General features: G+C 39.8%; 1 protein-coding gene across 1 annotated transcript in view; it reads right to left on the bottom strand.

The window, feature by feature from the left end:
- The window catches only part of GOLPH3 (golgi phosphoprotein 3), a 32,912-nt gene extending 15,924 nt beyond the window's left edge, over positions 1–16,988 (bottom strand). Inside the window, exon 1 of the mRNA XM_082301182.1 lies at positions 16,625–16,988. Coding sequence (XP_082157308.1) covers positions 16,625–16,843 — 219 coding nt within the window. The 5' untranslated portion in view covers positions 16,844–16,988. The remainder of the gene's footprint in view (positions 1–16,624) is intronic.
- Positions 16,989–24,058: the final 7,070 nt, after the last annotated feature.

The following is a 24,058-nucleotide window of genomic DNA, read 5'->3' as shown; positions in this document are numbered from 1 at the left end:
TGGGTGAATTGTCACCCTGAGCCCACCCTCTCCCTGAATGTGCACTGGCCACTGCTCATTACAGCACATGGGAATGAGACTGGGAAACGGTTTTAAAAACTGTTCAGTTATTCCAAATTCCTAGCAGTCTGAAAACCCTTGACTGAAGATCAAACACCACTATTTAGAAATGCAATTCATTGCACTATTTAATGCTCTTAAACAGCACTAGTTTTCTCACAAATACAACACCAAGTATTTTTACATCACCTGTCCTCCTGCAAGTCTTATAGTTTTATAAACTTTCTAACTCAAAGAAATACTTATTTCATTAAAGTTGCTACGCAGCAGGGGGGAAGACATACAAAGCAGGAGATTATTTTTATCTGACAGCAATCACACTAGAATAGCACTTTAAGCTATGAATAGCTTGCAAGACAAAATTTTAAATCTACAATGACTCAAAGATCAAAAAACTGTTTACAACTGTCATGTTTATTTATACAAACACAGCACAAAAGCATTTTTCATCAGACATGACCTAGAAACTTTCAGCTAAAAACTAGTTTTGCTAGACAAGCATAAAGGAAAATAAGAATAAAGTTTACACCAAATACTTGTTACCATATTAACTTTGAAAGTTCAGACTTTCCACCCAGGTATGGCAAAGCAAAGACCTAAGACTAAGATTCTCTTTCCGCTTTAAGAATAAGTTATTCAAAATCCATGTTCATTAGGCCATTTCTTTCCCACCAGCTATGGGATTTATTCACTTTCTCTTATTCCCTTCCCTTTTACCTGACTGCCAGCTCACACAGGTATTCCTGTTCAGTTATTCATTAATCACCTGAAACTCCCTATTAAATAGTCCATTGTATAACAAAGGCCAATTACCTAAACTACCTTACTTTCCACTTCCTGCTTCTACTTAGTCTCTTTAGAGACACAAATTTACTTGAGAGATTTTAAAATTCAAAAGGTTGTTTGTAAATTTTTTTTTCTTGAAAAGGCTAACACCTTATCTCTGATCCAACAGGGCACTGCAGCCATGACCACTGTAACTTCACAAGTATGTCAAAAAATCAGAGTGAGAACACTAACGTGATCAGATGTGCCTGAAGGTATTTGGTGCCAAGTATGTTAGTGACTTCTACATAATAAAGGCTGCTTTAAGACTTGCAAAAAACTTCAAAATCATTTCACTTAAGCACGAAACAGCCGAAACAGCCGGCCTTCACAGAGCAGTGACTCTCACCATTAGGTCTCACATTGTTACTACTCAGCTTCCAGGCTACTGTCACACTAGCTCTATTTGAAACAAACAAACAAAAAATAACTAAAAAAATCTAACAAACAGACCACACTGAACGAACATCACTATTTTCTGTATCCCAAGTGCAATTTAGAGGTACCCAGCAACAACAGTGCAAAAAATGCAATTAAGTTGTAGATGTAATTTTACGTTTATACATACAAGGAAGTAACCCCTAATGGATTGCAAAGTTGAATAAAAAAAAAGGGGGAAAAAACCCAACAACTTTCTAAATAAAATATAGAACAAAAGACTCACAAAAGACCGGGTAACCTTTTACTCAAGAATACTTTGTTTCATATGTCAGAGTTGCTAACAGTTGCTCTTCCCACTACAGAAATACACATTCTCTCTCCACTTCTTCAATTAACTCAGAATAGGTGAACAGCAGTTCTACTATACCTGGCACAGACAAGAAAGGAGAAGGCAGAGTAAAAAAATCCATTAAAATTACCTCAGATTCAAGAGAAAGGAAAGAAAAATGCTTGCAGAGTTACAGCCCTGAGGCATCAAAATACAAACACGGTAATATAAATAAATATGATGTGTTTAATTCACATGGTTAAGGGCACCTGTTTACAGAACACAGACTGTAGCTGCCAATGCATTATAATCCAAAGAGTCTCAAGCTACTGCAATTACTCTGCAGACCACAGAGCCATTGCAAATGGCAATCAGCTTCATGCATCTTTTAAAAAAGCATCATAAACTCATGTAATGGTCTGCGAAGATAACTCATGGGTTACAGCTGCCTACTCACCAAAAAATTTCAGTGTTTTTTTATTTTAGCACAACAGGCCCCTCAGGCCCATCCTGAGATCCACACAGACTCATATTCAGTATCACAGGTCAGTGTTAGGTCAAAGTTTTGGCCGACTCAGACTCAATTTACATTTATGAAGAACCACAACAGAAGTTTCTCTGGGATAATGCACGTAACACTGCCCAGTCTATGCTTCTCTTAGTAAAAGCCTTTTCATTTTACATTCAAACTTAATAGTACTCCTTAGACCCTCACCTAGCAACCTCTACTTAAAAATAAAACTAAAACATTCATGGTAAACAAATAAACCGAACAACTGAAGGGAACCTTCTAAAGGAGAAACATCATTGCAGCTACCCAAACCCTTGAATTCCTGTTCTCAGGAAATTCCAAATTTTTCTTTTATGAAAGACACAAAAAAAGGACTTTGAAATTTGGTAAATTTCTGAAACTTTGTGTACAGATAAAATAAATAAAATGTTGGTTAAACTCTTTCCAGCCATGCCAGCTCAATCAGAAGGGAAGATGGCCAACTAACAGAATGCAGAAATGAACAATTACAGCTTCTGAGGAGTTCAGAAGTCCCAGCTCCAAGGTATTACACCTTACAGTCTAGTCAGAAGACATCAAATCCTTAGTTTCAGGGTTTATCAGCTAGGAGGTACAATCCAGGTTCAAGAAAGCTTTCACATTAGCAAACAGTAAATTCTGAATTTACAGCTACCCTGTTCTCTATCAGAATAGTATTTCAGACAAAAAAAATGCAACAAGTTCTACCTGGATGATGAAAGATAAGAAAAATTAGACTTCCCAAACTCACTGGAGTTTGCTGTTACTTTCATTACTTCTGCATAGATGGCCCTCAAACATTCTGTTGAGCAATATAAAAGCTCTGAGACACAAGAGCTACTGGTTTGTTTATATACAAACAAGTGCTGAGCTTTCCCAAACAGGGGTTTCTTCCTTGCTGTCTATTCTTTCCAACATATGGCAGACTATTTTCATGGTATGTTCTCTGAGATCACAGATGACAAACATACTGGAAAATATCCCATGCTTGCTGGGATCAGGGGAAGTTACTGAGGACAATTATCTCCAGGTCCACTTAGGGACCCTCGCCAAATACACACGCCAGAATAATAAATATACAGTTTGGAGACACATAGAACACACGACGTTCAGTTCTACTCCTCAGATGAGGATAAGAGGAAACAGTTGTCAAGACATGTAAGTCTGAGATAGACTAACTAAAATGGAATTTGAACTAGGAAAAAAAACTTTTCAAAGTCAGTTCAGGTCATCTGTAGGACTGGACAAGGTAAATTGAGTTATCAGCTGGTATAAATTTTATATGACCTGCTTTTCATGTTGAATAGCACAATTAGCAAAAAGTCTACCTACATCTAGCATTTACACAGCAGTGTCATGGAGGGAAAATGTACCTGCATGCTCACTGTGTGTAGTTAATTCTGAGAAAGACTTGTGTTCTACACATACATAAACTCAGATTTCTTTTCTTAGAGGTACTGAAAGTGGCCAAGAGAAACACCAAGGGAAAAACAGCAGGAAAAGAAACAGAACAAAATGATACCCCAGTGTTCAACTACCTTCCCAGCACAAGCAACTCTTGTGAATCACTACTTTTTATCTTGGAGAGATTCATTTCAGTTTTACTGACCCTTCAAGTCAGTATCACCACATCTCATTTTAACCTTGCACAAAACCTTGCAATTTGGAACTGGAGATGGTATGTCCTCCAACATATCTTCACTTTTAGCTGTTTGAGGACTAAACCCAAGGAAGTAGTCCAAAGCCTGAACTGCTGCTGAAGACAAAGTATTTCTTCAGTCCAGGGAAGCACATTGCTGTTCTCTCTCCTGAGCCCACAGCAGCATTTGTGAAGTCATCCAGATGAGAAAGTGGTCTTTCTGAGAGCTAATGGCCAGTTTCCTCACCTGATTCACCATGCAGGCGAACAAATTTCAGAGACAGCATGGGAAAGGGAAGGAATGTGCTTGGGACAGACAGCAACATGTAACAGCATCTCATTCAGTGACAACCCACACTTCCATAGATAAACTGCATGCAAATCCTGAACAGTTTTTATAACCTGAATAGTTTCAGTTAGAACTTAGTCTTCGGGACAAAGAACACTATTGGGATACGTGTGCTAAAGCCATTCATGACTAAAATCTGCTCAGAAAATACAAAAAGCATAAAGCTTAAGGTATCATGCACTATTCATCATTACCTTCAGTTCCCCGTTTTGGACTTCAGCAATGACTACCCTGATTATCATAAATTGGAAGTTATATTATTTAAATATGACAAGACAGCAATAGCATCCCTTTTCAATTCCCTGAAGCAACAGCAAGTTCTTTCAGAGGCACCTACTAGCCTATTATTAGCCAACACAAAGCACAGAGAGAACACAATAATATAAAATCATCATCTGTCACCCATTTAAAACCTACTGCAAAAGACAAGCAGAGACAATTTATCTTGAAATACAGGCTGTAGAAAGTTGTATTTCATAACGGACTGAATCACAATTGTGACAGAAATGTCACTTTTTTAGTCAAGGAGTTCCTCCCTGAAGTAGTAGTTTTGTGATCACAGAAAGACAGCTGGGGAGAACAGAAAGTAAAGGATTAACAGCATACACTGTCCAGGTGCTCTGCAGCAGGTGAAAAGTTATTAGGAACTTTGGTCTGCCACAGTTTTCATGTCAGAGATGACTGCTTCCTTCCCCCTGTACCCTATCTCCAATGTAAGAATTGGTCACAAGAAACTTTACAACTTTAATCTGCTTCACAGATATGACTGCTCATGAAACAAACACTGCCTAAAAGTATTTTGATTTTAATGAAGAGTACTAGTGGAGTGAAAAGCATAGGGCTTTTTATTCCCCCAAAAGACAGCAACCATTTTAATACCTTTATGTAGTCTCTCTACAACTACTAATATTACTGTGAGTTTTTGAAAGCACTTACCTAAAGAACTTCTACAACACATCTTAAAACTGCTCCCAAATTCAAATAAGCGAAGTACAAAATATAAGCAGAACATATAGAGAAAGGGTAACAAAACTACTTGGTTTATTATAAATAATGTTTTAGCATAGAATTTAAATTCATTCTGTTGACCCAAAAGCCTAATTTTAAGAATTCCAAATGCATCTATTACCAGCACTCCTCTACAACAGAAACACTGCATCCTCTTGGATTAAACGGAGATACCAGCTGACAGCACTAGGAGAAGACAAGGAACAGTATGGAACATTGTCTCCTAACACCTGCACATGATTCTGTTGTTCCTGTCCTTCCTAGCTGAAGGTGAAACTGCTGACTGGAACTGCTGATTGCAGAAAGAGAAACTCTCTGATATTGTTGCACGTAAGAAACTTCTTCTTCATGATAACACAACTACAAGCAGTAATCTCAGGCAAATCAAAGTCAGTAACTGAGTTACTGGGAAATAAAATTAAGCATTAAGTTTATGGATTCTTTAGATACGAAAACTCTTAGAAGTTAGTAATTTATTTAGGAACATCATCGTTCTACAAGGAACAACTAATACACTTTTGCATGGGGTAGGAGTCAGCAAGAGTGATGCCATAGATGCTTGATTTAACGCTTAGTGTGTTTTATAAAGCATTTGTACAACAAATCTGACACCGGACTTTTTCAGTCAAAAAATTCAATTACATTATTTTTAGATTATCCCTTAGAAATAATGAACTCAAAAAAAAAAAAAAAAAAAAAAAAAAAAAAAAAAAGTAAAAAATGAAGTATTTTCTTCCAGCATGCTGTTACAAGAAGCTTCACAACATAATAGCAGGCAAACTGTTCACAACATAATAGCAGGCAAACTGGTCTTGGAAGAATGAACACAAAATTCAAGAAAGTCCACAAACTTTTCCAAGTTCCCAATGACAAACAGAAATGCTGGTCAATATTAGAACTTCCCTTCTGCAGCCAGCCAGCATTTGTTCCACCTCAGCTAGATCCTTATACAGACTTCTGTGACTCTCTGATTCAGCTTCAGTAGCCTTAGACAGACTAAACAAATAAAGCACCTTGAAGTTTAGTGAGAACCAACTAAAAAGTCTTTCTGCCAGCCTAACTAAACATATTTATAACAATGTGGGAAAAATGCAAACAACAGAAAACAATTACAGAAGACAAGAAAAAGGAAAACCTATTGCAACATTTATTGAAGACAGGCTGGAATGTCCAAAACTACTTAAATTCTCAAGGTAAAAGTAGACTGCTCTCACCATAGGTATCCCATATGAACTGATCCATTTTCATCTTCAGGGAACCGAAAGGATCTGTTCTTTTCTTTCCAGTGCAGGTTATTGTAATTTATATCAACCTGAACATAAGCATAGTAACAGCACAGAAGCTGCAGCTGACAGTAAGCCTCAAACAAGACAAGCTGACATAGTCAAATGATGCATGTGCTTTAATGACCCAGAGATTCTCACTTTCTAATATACATTAAATATATGTATTTCATTTTATTAACTCTAATAGCTATCAACTTACTACCTTTAAGAAAATCTCATACTTCACAACACTACAGTACTGCACAAAGCCAGATTTAAACATAAAACCAAATTCAGCTTCTCTGGCAGCATTCTTTGGCAAGTCCCAAATCAATTTCTTTTGGCAAGGAACTGTGTGGTCTTAGCCCAAATTGAAAATAAAATGTTCAGGGTTAGGGTGTCTTGCTTGAATAACTCTTCAATAATAGTTTAAATCTTTTTCCTTCTCAATGGATTTATCAGACAAGAGAGACAAAAAACCTCCACAATTCTGGAATACGAGAATGATGGTTAAGCTGAGAACACATTCAATTACTTTTCTTCATGCTTAGATTCCAAGACAACAAGCAATCCTGAAACACAAAACTGAATTTTGGTTCAGACAGCAACATGATTCAATAAAATTCATAATTATTAGCAAATTACTAAAAGACAAACCATCTACTGTCTGTCATACATTGATTTTCACTGCTTCTACAGATCAACTTGTTTTAAAACATTTGGTTAAACACATGACCCAGCTTCACTTGACATGAATGCATTCAGAGAAAGCTATTTTTTATGTATTATACAGACAAACAATATATTTAATAACCAAAAGCAACAGTTTCATTTTTCAGATATCCCTAAAATGGATAACAAAGAAATTTCAGATCCAGTTAAAGAAATAGCTGGAAAAAACATTTTGAGGACATTATGAAGACAAAATAATTTTAGGAGACATTCATCCCTTTTACCAGTCATCCGTCAGAAATCACAGAATCATATCCCATGATATCCTGTACCCATAACCTCAGGTGGAAGGGAATCACAAGGATCATCAAGCCCAACTTCTGGCCCTGCACAGGACACCCCCAACAATCTCACCATGTGCCCAAGACATTTCCAGAATCTCACTCCCCCCTACATCCAGTGTTGCCCCAACCCAACTGCAGAATCTGGCACTTGTCCTTGTTAAACCTCATGAAATGAAATGAAATGAAATGAAAGTTAATGAAACCCAATCCCCTGATTTGTCAAGGTCTCTCTGCTGGCCTTCTATGACTTCCAGGGAGTCAACAGCTCCTCTCAAGTTGGAAACTCAATAATAACACTAAAAAGATAAAAACAAGATGCCCAAAACTTCCCTTTTTTTTTAGCATTTACTTTAGTAAATGCTAAAAAAATATTCAAGTAAAACACTGCTACAGAAATACTCTGGATTTTCTCATGTGTCAAAGGAAAAATATTCAAACTACAAGTCATGTGCAATTTAAATAAACTGGATTCCTCTCCACATTAGACTAGGTCTTTTTCAACCTATACCTAGTTAGCTCTTTCCTGCAAATCTGACTTTTCAAGTAAGCCACCACCTTCTCAACCCAGAAACTTGCAGGACATCTAATAATACATCCTAACCTATGAAACTTTTGAAAATTAAGAAGAAAAAGGCAAGTCAGACTGCAGGGGTGTTTATTACTGGAATACTACAAGGCAAAGACTTTGATGTTTGACTCCAGTCCCTCCTGATTTCCTCTTTTCATGCAAATGAAATCATTAGTCATTTTACTGGAACATAAATTTAGTTATAAATAGAAGGTAAGTTAGTGGGGGAAATCTCTGAAACGTTCTGACAGTCAAACACAGAAATACCTTAGGAAAGCATGCATACATATTCTACAAAGCGCAGTATTCTTGACAAGCAACTTGTCAGGTATTTGATTAACCTGCCACTGCATTTAGGAGTAAGAAACACATAGCAACTGCTGTCAGGCGTTGAAAGCACTAAAGCCAAATGTTATTGCCCACATTTTCAAGCATGTACACAGGCAAACGTTACACAGGCAAATCTCTCATTAAAATGAAGATAATAAACCTAAATTTGCTAAGGAGGAAGCAACTAGCACACACATACTGCTGAACCCTTATGAGACCTCTGATTAAATCAACATTTAAGAGTCTGACTGATCACTTAGAAATGAAAAGACAAACTCAGAAGCCCAACTTCCCTCATGATTAAGTGTATACACAAGCAGATAATGACTTCAAATATTTGTATGACTCTTGCAAAGCCACATTCCATCAGGGTCCAATCTCTATTCTGCATATTGGTGCAAAATTAAGATGTAATTAATTAGTTTGTTCAACAACCTTTGATTTCAACAAACAAATTTCTACTCTACCTCCTAAAGTCACTTAATGTAAAATCTGGTACTTATATGAAATAAATGTTTAATTAGAATTTAGTGTCTCCTAGTGCTGGGCTGAGCCTGGGTGGCAGCTGAGTCCCACATAACTGTTGCCCCAGTCACTTTGGCATGGGGGGAGAGAATGGGAAGACCTAAGTGAAAAAAACAAAAGTAAGTGATGCTAAACGCTTAGTACCTCCCACAAGCAGACTGACGCCCAGGCAGTCCCCAAGCTATGACCACCTACCCTGCCCTCTCCACTCTCTTTTTATTGCTGACCATAGCACTGCACAGCCGGGGGTATCCCTCTGGTTAGTTGGGGTCTGCCATCCTGGCTGTCCCCCCTCCCAGCCTCTTGCACACCCTACTGAGGGGGTGGCAGAGTGACAAACAGAGATGGCCTTGATGCTGTGCAAACACTGCTCAGCAACAGAAAACACAGGGTGCGTGTTATCACCACTGTTCTGTTATCAACATTGTTTTGGCCAAAAATAAAAAACATGGCACCATACTGGCTGCTGTGACGAAAATCAACTCTACCCCAGACAGGTCCGATACATTTCTCTTAAAAACAGTAGGAAAAACTGTTTTGTCTGGTATGTCTTTCTAATACAGACAAAGCAGGTCCCTTATTGGCTAAATAAGAGATGGAGGTTTCACTAACTTTGACTAACTAGGCCACACTGATTAAAATATAATTCCCTCCTCCAGTCTTATAAATACAGTGTATCTGCCCCCAAATAAAACATCTACCCTCCTCTCTTCTACCTTTTCTTTTACAGCAGTCACAATTAAAAACACTGTAAAAGGAATAATACAGATAAAATGCTGTATTATTTCAAACTGGGGAGATGCAAAATGCTTAATTTTGAGTAATCTGCATCTGGTCATTAATAAGGATGGAATTCTAGAGTCATGTTTTGGGTCTTCAAAAAACAGGGTACATAAGGGAGAGAGATTCCTCTTTTCTTTGTCAAATCTCACCCAGCTTTCTTTCAGATTTTTTCAGAACAAGCTTCTAGTTTGTCACTTGTTTCACTTGTCCAGGTGCAAACAATTTTCAAGAAACAGAGTATTCCATAATAATGCTATGTCAACATCTTTGTTGTGAGATTAAATAAAAGTCCACCCACTGCACTGTTCTCACATTAAAAGGAACAAGTTCCTCCATTTAGTATTTAACATATACTAACTCCAAACTGAAAGTCTCAGCCATAGAAGCTGCTAAAGCAGGAATTCCATTTAAATACCCAGCTCAGGCAAAGTTGTTGCAGTTAGCCCTTCCTGAGCGATGAGTACAGACAGAACATCCACCTGACATTCACCTCAAGCTACACAATGAGTATCATATACCTGCCTGGGTCACTGTGCACTGCAGAAGACAGAATACTGAAATTACAGCACAATATGTACAGAATGCTTCTCTCGTGGTAGAAACTGCCCAATGTGGAAGCACCATGGTAAAACCAAGTGTCTATTGAAATAAAACAAATGAAAGTGCAATGTGCTGTGCTATACAAGAATGACAAGCTAATACAAACCTTCTGCTAAAACCATGTACAAAAGACAGCCTAGCAGCTAAGGACTCCAAATAACATAATTACATGATGCTATCTAGTAAGACCATAAAGGCAGATGACTAGAAAGCATTTGGCAAAAAGCAGCTCACAAGTGCTTAAAAGAGTATCAGCAAGAGAAAGATATGCAAAAAGCCTGACAGCTAATTTCCTAGTGTGATGAATAAATCATGTAACATCCACAAATAAAAAAAGAGCTTTGAATGTAACACCTTTCCCATTACAAAGATCTACTAGCTTACAGGGTATATTATCTCAATGGTTCATCACAAACAGGGAAGGGAAAAAAAAAAAAAGGGTGAAATGCAGTAGTTTAGTATATGTTGTACTGGGAGAGATGGGAAAGACTTGGCATGCACAACGCTGGTTCACACAGACTAGCAGCTTAGTGATTGTACCACACACCTTTGTGGTCCTATTCATCCAGGCTTACATGCAGTGCACCTGGAGGAAGAGAGCAGTTGAGAACTGTGCAATCTCATAATTTTTATGTCTGAAAAGCACATGAGAAATCCTTCCGCAGTAAGATTTTATCAATAATTCTGAGAGAAAGCAAGTTACGAAATTTATCTAAGACCTCTTTGCAAGCTAGAGAAAAAGCTAGTTAAAAGTGGCACATGGCTAGTTATTTTCTTCTTTTACTAAGTTATGAAAAAATGGACTGAGAATGTTGTCTGTGCAGCGGAACTCAAGCCACACATTTCCTCCAGACTAGCTTCCCCTCTTCCCAGTAACGCAACACAGGGATGAGTATGTGCTGTAGAAATTATCTGACCTGTAAGAAAGTAATTCTTAAATATACTGTCTGCAACACTTAGTCTGGTCATTTTTTACCCTTGCAAAAAAGTCCCACTACACGGACCTTGACTAACTGAAATAAGTGCTGTAATACTTTGTCCACATTAGGATCAAAGAACACCCGAAAAAACACCACTACTTCTTTAATACAAAGTATTATTTCCAGTGTCATGATTATTTCCCTTCTAGCAGTAAAGAGCAAAACTTTCTTATATATACTTCATGCAAAATTTTCAATAAAAGCAGCTTCCTATAGGGAGAGGAGGAAGAGTTATGGTGTGTTTTTATGAGCACTCAAGTTAAAGCTTTGTTTAAGAGCATTTAAAAAAGTGGAAAGCACTACTAAAAACGCTCTGACAATGTTTTTGTCTTTGCCCTACTCTATATAGCTTGCCATAAAAAAGGGACTTTGCCACACTCAAACTTATCCACAGAAAAACAATATAGATTACAGATCAACCATGCTATGAGAGCAGGGATAACCACACCAACTGCATGCAAATGATTCAAAATCAGCATATCCTCCAAAGAGCCCAAAAGCAGGATTTATTCAGCAGCATGGTAAAGAGGCACTTCACTCATCTTGTAGCAAAGAGAATTGGGGTACTCCTCCTCTCACACCTCCTATTTTCTCCTAGTAATTTATCTACGTAATTTCTCCTGTAATTTATCTATGGACATGAGATTAAAAAATTAAAAAGACCAAAAAGGTAGGCAACTATGAAAGAAAGAATTTTTCACCACAGACATTACACACTTTGTTGTTATTAGGCCCTGAACATTTGAGAAAAAGCATGTCTTTGTCCAGGTTTCAACACATTCATACATCACTCTTCAACTGCAATGCGAATGAATTCCCAGTAGACGCCTCTTCAACTTACACTTGTTTGCCTCAGAAATTTTCCACCAAAACTTGGGCGCTTCTAAGTTGACATTCAGCCTCTTGCTGAAACTTTTTTTAATGAGAGGAAAAAAATACTAAAAAGGATACAAAGAAGACTTTTCAAAATCTGTTAAGGCAAATCCCCTCAGACTTCTGCATCATACTATCAGTTTCAGTAAGTCAAATCTTAAGAGCAGGAAAAACACCACCCACATTTCAAATGTTTTCAAAATTCCTATGTCACCTTTCACGCAAGTACCTTTAGGACTAAAATATAACATTCAGAAACCAAGTCAGACACTCAAATTTGTAAGAATAATAAAGAAACTACATTTTAGTACTAATCTGATCAATACAGAATACCCCATCTGAAGCAGGCACACTAGTTCCCTAGTAGCTTATTTCAATACAATGAAAAATATCATAAGCTGGAAACCTTCATGTGACCTCTGTGGACACAAAGCTATGCTGCAAAACCAAATCTTCAGTAATAAATGAAATTTTTGAAGGCCAAATATGAGCAACAAAGATCCAAGATAATTTATGTGGGATATGCCCAGCCCCTGCCCTGTTACTGTACCTAATAAAGTGATTTAACATTACTTCACTTCCACAAATGACATCTAAGTCTTCAGCTAAGAAAGGGTAAAAAATCCAAGAAATATTTAACATTGTGGTAGACTGCAGTAGCCAGATATTTTTCAGCATACTTTACATGAGTATTCTTTCAGCAAGTAAGGAATTAGTGACAGATCAAATAAATATTTTATCTTAGTGTGCCAGGTCTCTCTAGCTGCTTCAATTTGTTTAGCTGTGGCAATTGCATAGACGATAAAAGCAGCTGAGTGCACTGCTGTATTTGAATAGATTCCCAACAAGTATCAAGAGAAAATTTCAAAAAGGTGGGGAAAAAAACCCCAAACCCACAAGCAAAAGAAATCCTACAAGGATGAAATTCAATGGAGCAACAGTTACATAGCAGGGCCACCTCACAACCTCTCAATTTTTATGGGATTGAATTACAGGATGTCTGGAGGACCTGTAATGAACTGGCTACCATGTACTCATCCCTTAGCTATCATTTTTAAGTAAGTTAGAATATAACTTCTAATATTCATCACTCCCTTCTGTTGCTTCAGTAGCTCTACACTGTAACTCCCTTTTCCTGTGGCTTTGACCTATCCTGTCACAATACTGGTTTTTTACCTAATACTGGTTTACTTCAGTGCATGCTTTTTATTCCTACAGCAACTGGCTATTGCTCTGCTTTAAATGGATGAACCTGACTCTCTTTTCCAGACACATTTCTAAAGCGTTTCCAAATACATGCAGGTAATTGTGATGGTTCCCTGAAAAACTTTAGTAATGTATTTTCTTCCAGTTTATTACCTGCTCCTCCAAGGACACCGCATCTGTCATGTTATGCAACCATGCAAATATTTCAGCACATATCCCTTATAACCTGTCTTGACTCTGGAACACAGAAATAGTTAGGTGTACACAGAAAGAAGATACAGATGTAAGAAGAACCGTTGGTGGAAAAGAGCAACCAGAACAGACACGTTATGTACAATTGAATTAGGCCAACCTGGTGGGGGACACAACATTAACAAACAAAAAGGCCATGTCCAAGAAGCATTTAATTGTGTTCACACATAAGGAATCGGATTGAGGGGCAGTGTGTTTGTTTTACAGCTGCCAGAAATTCCCATGGCTGAATCCATACTGCAGCAGCAACCAGACAACAACTCAAGAGTCTTGCTGTGGTTGTTTATGACCATTGCACGACCCTGAAAGCAGGATTCACGTGAATATCTAACAATCTCCTGGAAACACTGAACTCATCAAGGCATCACTAAATGGATCTTCCTGAAAAACTGTTTCCTAATAGCAAAGACTGCTCCATGTACACTTAGAAATTATACAGGTAGCTCCATATATGTGAGGTATTTTGTACATGATTTACATGAAGTTAAGCCATATTCACTAGTGTTTAATTTAATTTTAAAAATCACCTGAAAATCTTAAAGCAATGTTATCAATGCATTATCACTGACTTTCCTGAGAAAGCAGCTTTTTTTAGGGAAACATGTTCTTTGGCCAAAACAGCGTCCTTGTTTTTGTATTTTTTTAGAATGTTCTTTGGCCAATCCAGTCTACTTTTTGTATTTTTTTCTTACATTAAACATTAAATTGCTCTATCCTGTTGGAATAAACAGGAAGGATGTTCTCAGCTTTAAATTTACAGGCTTTCAATTGAGCTTGCATCTCAGAAACCTGCCTTTGCCTGTCCCTTAGACTTTGTATAGTTTCACAACTACACTTTACAGACCCTATATTCCTCTCCTCTGCTTGCTCTCTTGAGAAAGTCTCACTCAAATGTTACGGTCAATCAGTTCTACTGGAAGTAAAGACTTTGTAAAAAACATTTCCATATGTGTAAAGTAAGTTAGTTCTGCTTACTTAACATTAGAACAACAGAGAACAAAAAAAACTCATCTTGGAAAACGAGCCTATAGTTTTACTTCCAGTTTTGGAAGGAAAACACATGACAAGTGCTTTGAACAGTGTAGCCTATACATAGGGGCACAAACAGACCCAGAACCAAAGCCCAAATTCCCATGCTTCTTGTCTAACAAAGCTCACAACAGGATATGCTACAGTCCCAGCATTTAAGCCCCCTGTCCTAGAGATGACATTTTCATTCTTTTTGTCCGATGTCTCCACTGCAAAATCCCAAGGGAGTTATGGATATCCATGCCACTGTAACCATTCAGTTCCTTTTTCTATACAAAGGAATATTAGGTCAGCTGCAATGTATGTCACTGCTGCACTCAGCAAAGTCAGATAATTCATAACTTTGATGCCCACCATTGCAAAGCTAGACTTTTAGACCCAATGTTAACTATTGCCTTTCGATACACCACGAAGACTTGTGCCACATACTCTTCCTAGGCAGACACAATGCTCCCTACCATGAAATCTTTACAGCATAATGCCCACAGATTCAGCAAATTTAACACACAGTCCTGGTTAAAAAACAAAGAGCTGTAAGATCACCCAGTTTATACCACCTTCCCAAGGTAAGGCATCCTAAGGCAATCCTGACAGCAATTGCTCTTGCCATTCCTAACTTACTTTCCCCCAACTACTCAGGCGCGTAGAAAGAGAAATGCTCATATGCACAAGCCTTCGATTTCACAGGTAGAAGAAGAGATCACTGTCTACTGAGGTTATCAGGATGCCACGGCAAGGTCCACCTGAAAAAATGGGACTACAAGAATATGCCCTGAAACACACAGCCTGAGAGAGAAAAAAAATGGTATTGTAGCAGGTATACACACAGATCACAGAATAAGCTGGGTTGGAAGGGACCCACAAGGATCGAGTCCAGCTCCTGGCCCTACACAGCACCATTCCCAAGAGTCACACCATGCACCCAAGAGTACTGTCCAAACACTGCTTGAACTCAGGCAGGCTTGGTGCTGTGACGTGTTAAAAAAACAAATTTTAATCAAGAAAGCCACTCTTTATTCAGTATCAACCAGTAAATTTTAGATGCAATGCCCTATCAAAGAACATACAACTTATCAGCTTCCCTCCCCTATTATTTTGTCTTCCTGAACACGGAGAGTTTCAAGAGACTTCCATTCAAATCAACGAACTGGATTAATTTACTCGTCACGCAAAAAAGAAAAGCACGTTGCTTAATCAAATCCACACTATATTTCATATCTAAAACAAAGGTGTATTACACTTCGTCATACACCACGTCAAATTAAACTGCTTCCCTGACAGAACTGACATTCTGCAGTGTGTGTGCTTTCTATATTAATTGCCTCTTTCAAACGAAAAAAAAATCAAACACACCGGTGGAAATACACGCTCCCCAATGACTTATTCACAGTATCATGGTAAACTTTTAGGCTACTAAATCAGTAAAAACACAGAATTATTTAATAATGCCATTTCTTCATCTTGACACACTTCTCATTACTCACGGCCCATTTTTGTGATATAACCCTCTCCCCAATTTTATGGTATTTTTCACATGCATTACTCTGCAAAGTCTTAGTAGAAAGGGCTGCTCAACATCCTAGAGCACCCGAGGACCTGGTAAGTACCAGAGTTCTGTCTGACAAAACCCACAGGAGTAGAAGGATCTCCCACATTAGAGCTATGGGTAAGCTGAACGAGGATAAATGCGCCAGGTTCACCCAGGCCTTCATGCCCAACGCTGGCCTGAAGCCCCGGCTCCCATATCCAGGTCCCTATCTTGCCCCAGGCCCTCTGTATTCCCTCCCATATGTATTTATATGACAGCTCCTCTGCGAACCCCGCAACCGAAGGGCAGAGCTACAAACTCTGCCGGGTTCCCCCTCCCCAAAATCCGTGCACCTTTTCCCCACCTCCTCCAAAACACCGAGCTCATTACAGCCACATCACGTCCCCCGTCCCCTCCGTCCCCAAGCCCGCAGCCACACTCACCTGCAGCGCCCTTGACCCCATCCCACCATCAGGCTCCTCTTCCCCAAAGCACCCCCCAAAAACCGGTGTCCCCTCGGGTACCCCCTGTACAGCGTCCCCGGCCGCACCTCACGGTCCTTGAGGCCCAGCAGCAGCACCTCCTCCATGAGGGTGAGCCGCGTTTCCTTAGAATCGCCCTTCTCGTCGTCGCCGGACTCGTCCCGGCGCCCTTCATCCTCGGGGCCTCCGCCGGCGCCCCGCTCCTTATCGGCGGCGGCGGCCGCGCTGCGGGAGGCCTCGGTCCGGCGCTGCACCAGCCCGGAGCTGCGCTGGGTCAGGGAAGTCATGGCTGCGGGGACAGAGCGGGGCTCGGCGGCGGCTCGGGAGGGGACGGGCCGGGCTGGGAGCCGCTCCGCCCTACGCGCGCCGGCCGGGGGCAGTCATGGGGAGCGGGCCGGTCCCAGGGCGGCCGCGCTGGCGGCGGCGGCGGCGGCTCAATATGGCGGCGCGGGCTGATGTCAGCGGAGGATGTGGCAGCGCCGGGCGGGGCGGCGCCGGAAAGGGACCCGCGGCTGAGGGAGTGCGGCCGTGACCCGGGGGGGGCATTGCGCTGCCTTTGGGCATTGGCGTGCGCTTCCACAAGTGCCTCGTTTACACAGCCGCAAGTCCGCTTGGTTTCATACGATCATGAAAGTTGGAAGAGATCTTCAAGACAATCCAGTACAACCGTGTGCCCAGAACTGCCCCTGTAACCCTTAAGCCACATCACCCAGAGCCGGATCCAGACGGCACTTGACCTTCAGGGATAGTGACTCCAGCACGTCCCTGGACAGCCTGTTCCAATGACTGACCATTCGAGTTTAGCCACAAAACCGTGTCCGATTGCTGGCACAGCCCCCACCCAGCCCCTTTCCCTCCACATGGAAAGCGTTCAAGGCCGGGTGGATGTGGCGATAAGCAGCCCGGGCTGGTGGAAGGTGTGTGGCCGCAGGACCAGGGTAGTGACCATACCCTTGGGTTCGGCACTGCTGAAGCCACACCTCGAGTGTTCCCTGTCCAGTCCGGGGCCCCTCACAAGACGCTGAGGAGCGGGTCCAGAGAAGGCAACGGAGCTCGGGAACGGTCTGGAGTGCAAGTCCTGTGAGGAGCAGCTGACGGAGCTTGGGGTGTTTATCCTGGAGAAGAGGAGGCTCAAGGCGGGGCCTTATCACTGTCTGCAACTCCCTGACAGGAGGGTGTAGCCAGGTGCAGGTCGGTCTCTTCTCCCATCCAACAGCTGACAGGACAAGAGGACACAGCCTTGAGGCTGTGCCAAAGAAGGTTCAGGTTGGACATTGGGAAGCATTTCTTCACAGAACGGGTGATTCAACATAGGACTGGATTGCCCAGGGAGGTGGTGGAGTCACCATCCCTGGAGGCGTCTAAGGAAAGACTGGATGTGGCACTCAGCGCCATGGTCTGGTAGACATGATGGTGTTCTGTCATAGGTTGGACTGAAAGATCTCAGAGGTCTTTTCCAACCTGATTTATTCTGTGATTCTGTGCCCCTGCTCATGGCAGAGGGTTGGAACGAGATGATCTTTAAGGTCTCTTCCAACCTAAATTCTGTTATTCCATGATTCTATGTATGTATATATGTACCTGTCGGGTGAACTCAGGTGAGCTCTCAACAGTTTTTACTTCAGATCCTGGAGATGGAGTCCCTCGGCTCTGCTGTTGATGAGCACCTTTTCAAACCTTGAGCCCTTTTGTAAGTGGCACACCAAAAACTCAAAAAAATTCTTATCAAGGCTAAATCCCATGTAAGTTTCCAGGCAGTGTAATTTATTGCAGAATAAAGGTGTTTATGGTGCAAGGATGCCCTGCACTTTTCAGTTCACAGTTAGAATATTGCATTTAACCGTACCGAGATACATAAATACGAACATATGTAAAATAGGTATTTAATACATAAATAAAGTACATGAATAAATAGAGGGTTGTTTTTAGTGTTTGACATTTTTATTTGTTTTTTTTTTAACAGGACCCTGTTTACCAAGAGCTCTGAGTCACTCTGTAAGTGACTTTACCTTTCATCATTTTCCATGCCCCCAGTCCTTGCATCCCCTGCTATTGTGACTTGGTGACAATTTGATGCAGCATAAGACAGAATAGCAGATGGACAGTCCTGATCCCCAGAGGATCTGGACTGCTCACACAAGTGATTGCTGATTGTTCCTTTTCTGGTTTTTGAGGCCTGCTGATTATTCACAGTCCACTTACTGTGTGACATTCGGATTTTTTTTTTTTAATCTTTCTGGGGTTTTAGTTAATTAAAATGTCCTACTGTACCAGCTCAAATGCCAAACCAAAGCTGAAGGATATAACATGACTGTTATTTTTATCAAATAAGTGTTTGCTCCAAGAAGAGATACCATAATAGCACTACAAGATCTGTTTCCTGAAAATGTCATTTCTGAGTTGTCATTAAACTCTATAATTTATTAATTTAATCCTGTATGAGGAACTTGGATCTTTTCCTGAGGATTACAGTCAAGATGACAGGCATGTAGTTTAACCTGGGTCATTCCCTTTACCTTCTTTTAACATAGTCGCTGTATTAGCTTTCTTCCTGTTCTTTGGAGCTCCCAAGGTGTATTGAGAATCATATTTAGAGATCAAAAAGAGTTTCCAAAAAGCTCTTTCAAAAACCTGTATGCAAGCTATGCTGGTTTACTGATACAAATTACAGCTGTAGTGCTGCTGTTTAAATTTTTTTTTAAGTACTGTTACTGGAAAGAATTTAATCTTTGTCTTGTCTGATAATATTTACCTATTTCACTGAAACACAAAGCTATTTGTTGAATACATTTTCTGACAGGACTGTTAACAATTCTTACATTTCACTTTAGTAATGTCATTGGTATAATTTGCCTTGTACCTACATTCAGTTCACACTGAAGCACAACTTACATTTTCTCCAATTCCTATCTTAAAGCAATTTTATCATCTCCATTTTTATCAATAGAATGCACTGTTTGGGCTGTTACAATTATTTTCACTTGCCCACTGGATAGTGTGGCATTTAAGTACGTTTGCATTTTGTCCTGATTGCATTTTAAAGGTTAACTAATGGAATGTTCATTATGAACTCCTAATTTTTTTCTTTTGAGGTTTTTTTTTTTTTTTTTGATTCTTTTCTGAAGGGCCTCATTACTTTCCATTTTGTAAAAATCAGTTTTTAAAAATAGTTGCTAATTACATTATTGATTTGCCCTCTTCTCTGTATTTTGTTACAAAAGCAAACAAATTAGGATCACTTATAGGGTAATAATTTTTTTATTGATCAATTTCATTTTTATTACAATGAGGTGTCCAGTGAAGTTCCTTATACTTAGCAGTCACTTTTTTGATTTAGAAACTCAGGTGTTTACAGAAATTGCAATGTAATGATGTAATTTCAAATGAATGTATTTCTTCATTATTAATTTCAGTTCTGAGTCATTATCTGATGAACATAAACTAAGAAGTTCAGTGTCAATCAAATTAAGAACACATGTACTTGAATTTTTAGCCAATTAATTGGTTTTTTTTACACCAATGCAACTCTGATACACAAAAGCAAAATCTGAATGAAAAGGAGAGCAAACAAGACATGTTTCAGCACATTATTTTGTTGGTGTTGATCCCTTCCACACAGCAGAGAGCTGGCGTGCCAGAGAGGAGCACTCCAATACCCACCTAGGAGATCCTTTGTCACGACCTTCATAACTGCAGTTTATTTTACAATGCCAAGCAGTATTTGAAAAATATTTCTGAGTCCTGCATGGCTTTATCAGGAGTTCAGAAGGCTGTAGCCCTGATACTGCAATGTGTGGTTGATGTTGTTTGGGTTTTCACTGGGCATCTCGTTGGCTACAGACTCCCCTTCCTCCCCCATCCCAATGCCAATGGTATCCAGAGAGCTGAGGCCCAAAATCTTCAAAACACTCTGTTAAGAAGTAATAATGCAAAAGGACAGGCTGTGGTCTATAAATAGTTCTGTTCATCTTGCAGTAAATTGACCTTGTAATGCATCCTAGTTTATCCTTAAGCCCATCTCTGGCAGAATGCAGTAGTGTTCTGAAATAGCTAGGATTTTTTAATTGCTGCTAGCCAGCTGGGAGGTTGAAATAAAAGGGAAAAGAGCAAAGGCATGAATCTGAGAGTCATACTTTCTGTTGTGCTAGTTGCAGTTGCCATGATTTGCTTTTCCTTGGGAGCAGGGATTACCCCAGTGATGTCAGCAGGAAAGATGAGTGGCCAGCTGGTTGCAAGTGTGTGTTGGGACAGCAGGTCAGGCAAAGAGTAACTTTGTTTAACACCTGACAGAGGAGCTCACATGCTCTTAATTACAAACAGATATTTCACAACTTGAACATCAGGAGCATGACACAGAGCTGGTTAAAGCAACAAGTTGGCAGAAACCTCAGCCTAACAGATGTGCCAGGCTCTGGAGCTTCAGACACAGTGGGTGAATCCTACTTCTCCTGCCACAGCATCATCACAGGATATAGGTGGGCAGATTTTCTCCTGAAGAACAGTTAGATTAATAGGATGTGCATGTTTTGAAACTGACAGCAAGAAAACAGGATTTGTTTTCCATTTATTGCTGACTCTGCTATGGCTTCACCGTCTAGCAGTTTCACCAGTCAAGCTCGTTTACATTCCTGCCTGTGTCTTCCATTCCCTCCCAGTGAAAGTGTGACACTCCCAATTAGGCCACTAAAAACAAGTGTCTGGTGGAGCTATGGCCTGAATTTCTGTGACGATCTGATTTAAAAACAACAAGTCAAGAAAAAGGCCATGTTCCCCTGTATCGTTTCAGGGATCTATTGACGGGGCAGTCTCACATATAGGCACAGGATCATTGCTGATGGAGCACTGTGCTGGACTACAAAGTATGGAAACCCAAGGACCAAATGGTGACAGGAATTCCTTAAGGGCAAAAAGTCTTCAAAATGCTGATTACAGACATGGTGCTTGAGTGCTAGACTAGATATTAATGGCAGAAAAGAAGTGGAAATAAACTGTTTTGAGATTTTTTTCTATCCAATATTACCGGTGTAATCTCCAAGAACACAGGATTTTCACTGCCAAGAAGAATCAAGATGCTGAGAGGTACAGAGTGAAGAAAGAAGAAGATCAGAGATAAGGGACAAGAAAAGTGAGCGGGCTTGCTTGGTTACTGTATGTGGAAAGAAACCAGAGTCAGTGATCAACTGACTGTAGAAGTCATGTCTGGTACACAGTGATCATGTAATATTCTCTCTTTCAGTTTCAGCTGCACCTGTTTTACTCATGCTGTTGTTTTGGTTACTAAATAAATCCTTCATTAGCCAGTGCAGACCAGCTGGGTTTTTCTTCTTGGTTTTAGGAAGGGATTTTCCAACACTAACACCAAATTTTCTAAGTAAAAAACACTGATGACTCTTTCTATCTGTACAACAAACTCTCATTTAGCTTTTAATGCCCAGCTGCTTGGACATTGTTTAAATTGTCAATTTATAAAGTCAAAATTTGCCAATGTACCTTTTCCAATAGCCACTTTTTAAGCTTCTCCCTTAGGATGATTCAAGGACAATGCTCTAGGCTTCTCAAAAATGTGTAGATTTAATTACTACTTTCAGCATCATAAATGCCAGTGTTTAACACTGAGCTCATATAAAATCAGATGCAGCCACTAAGTAATAAAATTTATCTTCAAAGGACTTTGAGTTAAAAACCAGCACATGCTGCTTTTAAGTTTTGTATCTACAAATACAATAAATTGTGGATTTTTAGAAAAAGAGTGGCTGGCATTATAGGAAAACCAAAGGCAGACATTAGAAAGTGCTGTGCATGTTTGCTCATTTCAAAAGCATTTTTTAAATTTCGAGTATTTCCAGATAGTCTCATTTTCTTATCTCCAGGAGAGTTCAAATGATTGCTGGTTCTTGAAATCTTTTTATTGTACTAGCATCTTCCTCCTTGTATCTGAGTGAAATTCTTCAGCACCAAGAATTTGAACTGGTTATTTTAGTATTGCAGTTATAGTACTGAAATCATAAGGACAAAATTATCAGCCAGAGTGCTCTTTGTAATTGAGATGTCTTTTCGTTTCTACCCAGGGGTCCTGTTCAACCAGCATCCCTAGGAAAAATGTGCAGTTTTCTTGACAGATATTCATTGTGCAAAATGAGTCCTATGAAATCTTCACCAAAACTTTCTTTGGTATTTTGGCAAAATTTAAAATGTTTAATGCAGTTAATTTTTTACAAGTTCAGCTTTGAAAAATCTTTACTTTACATCCTAATGTAACAAATGCTTTACTATCTGCTCCTTGTAACGTATATAAATACTCATCAACTGATTAAAAAATACATCAAGCCAGATGGCGCAAAGGAAACGTTTCCATAAAGTTGTAATTTACAAGATAACTAGTGATTAGAGCAGCATTCATGTTGTCTAAATAGAGAGTACTTGTGTGTATTCAGAGTGTGTGTAGAATAAATGTTGAATACTCTTGGTAGGTTTACACCCTCTTGTTATGACCAAAGACCCATGCAGAGAGAATCAAATAATGACTGGTAATTTTAGAACTGTGACTGTGAGGCAAACAGAGCCGTAGGGTCAGTGAGGGAGAAAAGTAGATTCCAGAAACTAGCAGTCACATAAACTCAGAAAAGGTGTGTGAGCAGCTGGGAAATAGAGGAAAAATCTGGAAGTATTTGGCAGCAGCCATCTCTGGGCCTCTATAAGAACTGTTGTAAGGGAGATATAGCTGCATATCCAAGTTACCTTGCTCCTGAGAAATCAGCCAAGTGCATCGCACTCTCTGTGCTGCTCCTGGCAGAGGTGGCACACCCTGCTTGTGCTGGATGGTTTGTTCTCCTGATGGCAGCCAGGAGGTTGTGACTGTGGGGAATGCCAGAAGGTTTTTAAGTCTAGCACAGATGTCAATACCTTCCATAGTACCTTCTACTCAGGGAGAAAGAAGTACCGATAAACATTTGTAGATTGAACACATAGACATCTCTGGGCTGTCCTTCTCCCTGATTCAAGCACCAAGCCAGGATGGAAGCATGTCTAATTAGTTTGCTAAAGTTATCTTTGAAAACATGGAAGAATAAAATCCAAGTCAAGTCCTAGGCAGCACTCTGTCTCACCATCTTGCTGTGAACTGCCTTGCATAGGTGGCTGTGATAATGGGAGAAAATTCTGGAAGATGTTTTTTGGAGGGGATGTAGTTGCCCGTAATGGGGGAAGTTCAGAAGTGAGACTCAGCATCAGAGCACTCCACAGCACCTCCACCTTTCTGTGTTGACCTGTAATCCAGGTGCCTCTGCTGACTGCAAGGCAGAGAGCTTGAGAGTATTATCCTGTGAACTGTCCCCAAAAGGCTAAAACAAGCCAAATATGGATTGATTTTTTGGGGGGTTAATTCTGCACTGGATCATATCTGTGAAATCATATCACTCCTGTATCATATCATATCATATCATATCATATCATATCATATCTCTTCTGTATTGTAAAATGGTATTATTGCTATATCATTTCTG

This window comes from Coloeus monedula (genome assembly GCF_965178545.1).
Source record: "Coloeus monedula genome assembly, chromosome: Z".
Taxonomy (NCBI): Eukaryota; Metazoa; Chordata; class Aves; order Passeriformes; family Corvidae; genus Coloeus; species Coloeus monedula.
Note: the sequence above shows the minus strand (reverse complement) of the source record. Positions and strands in the feature narration are given on the sequence as shown.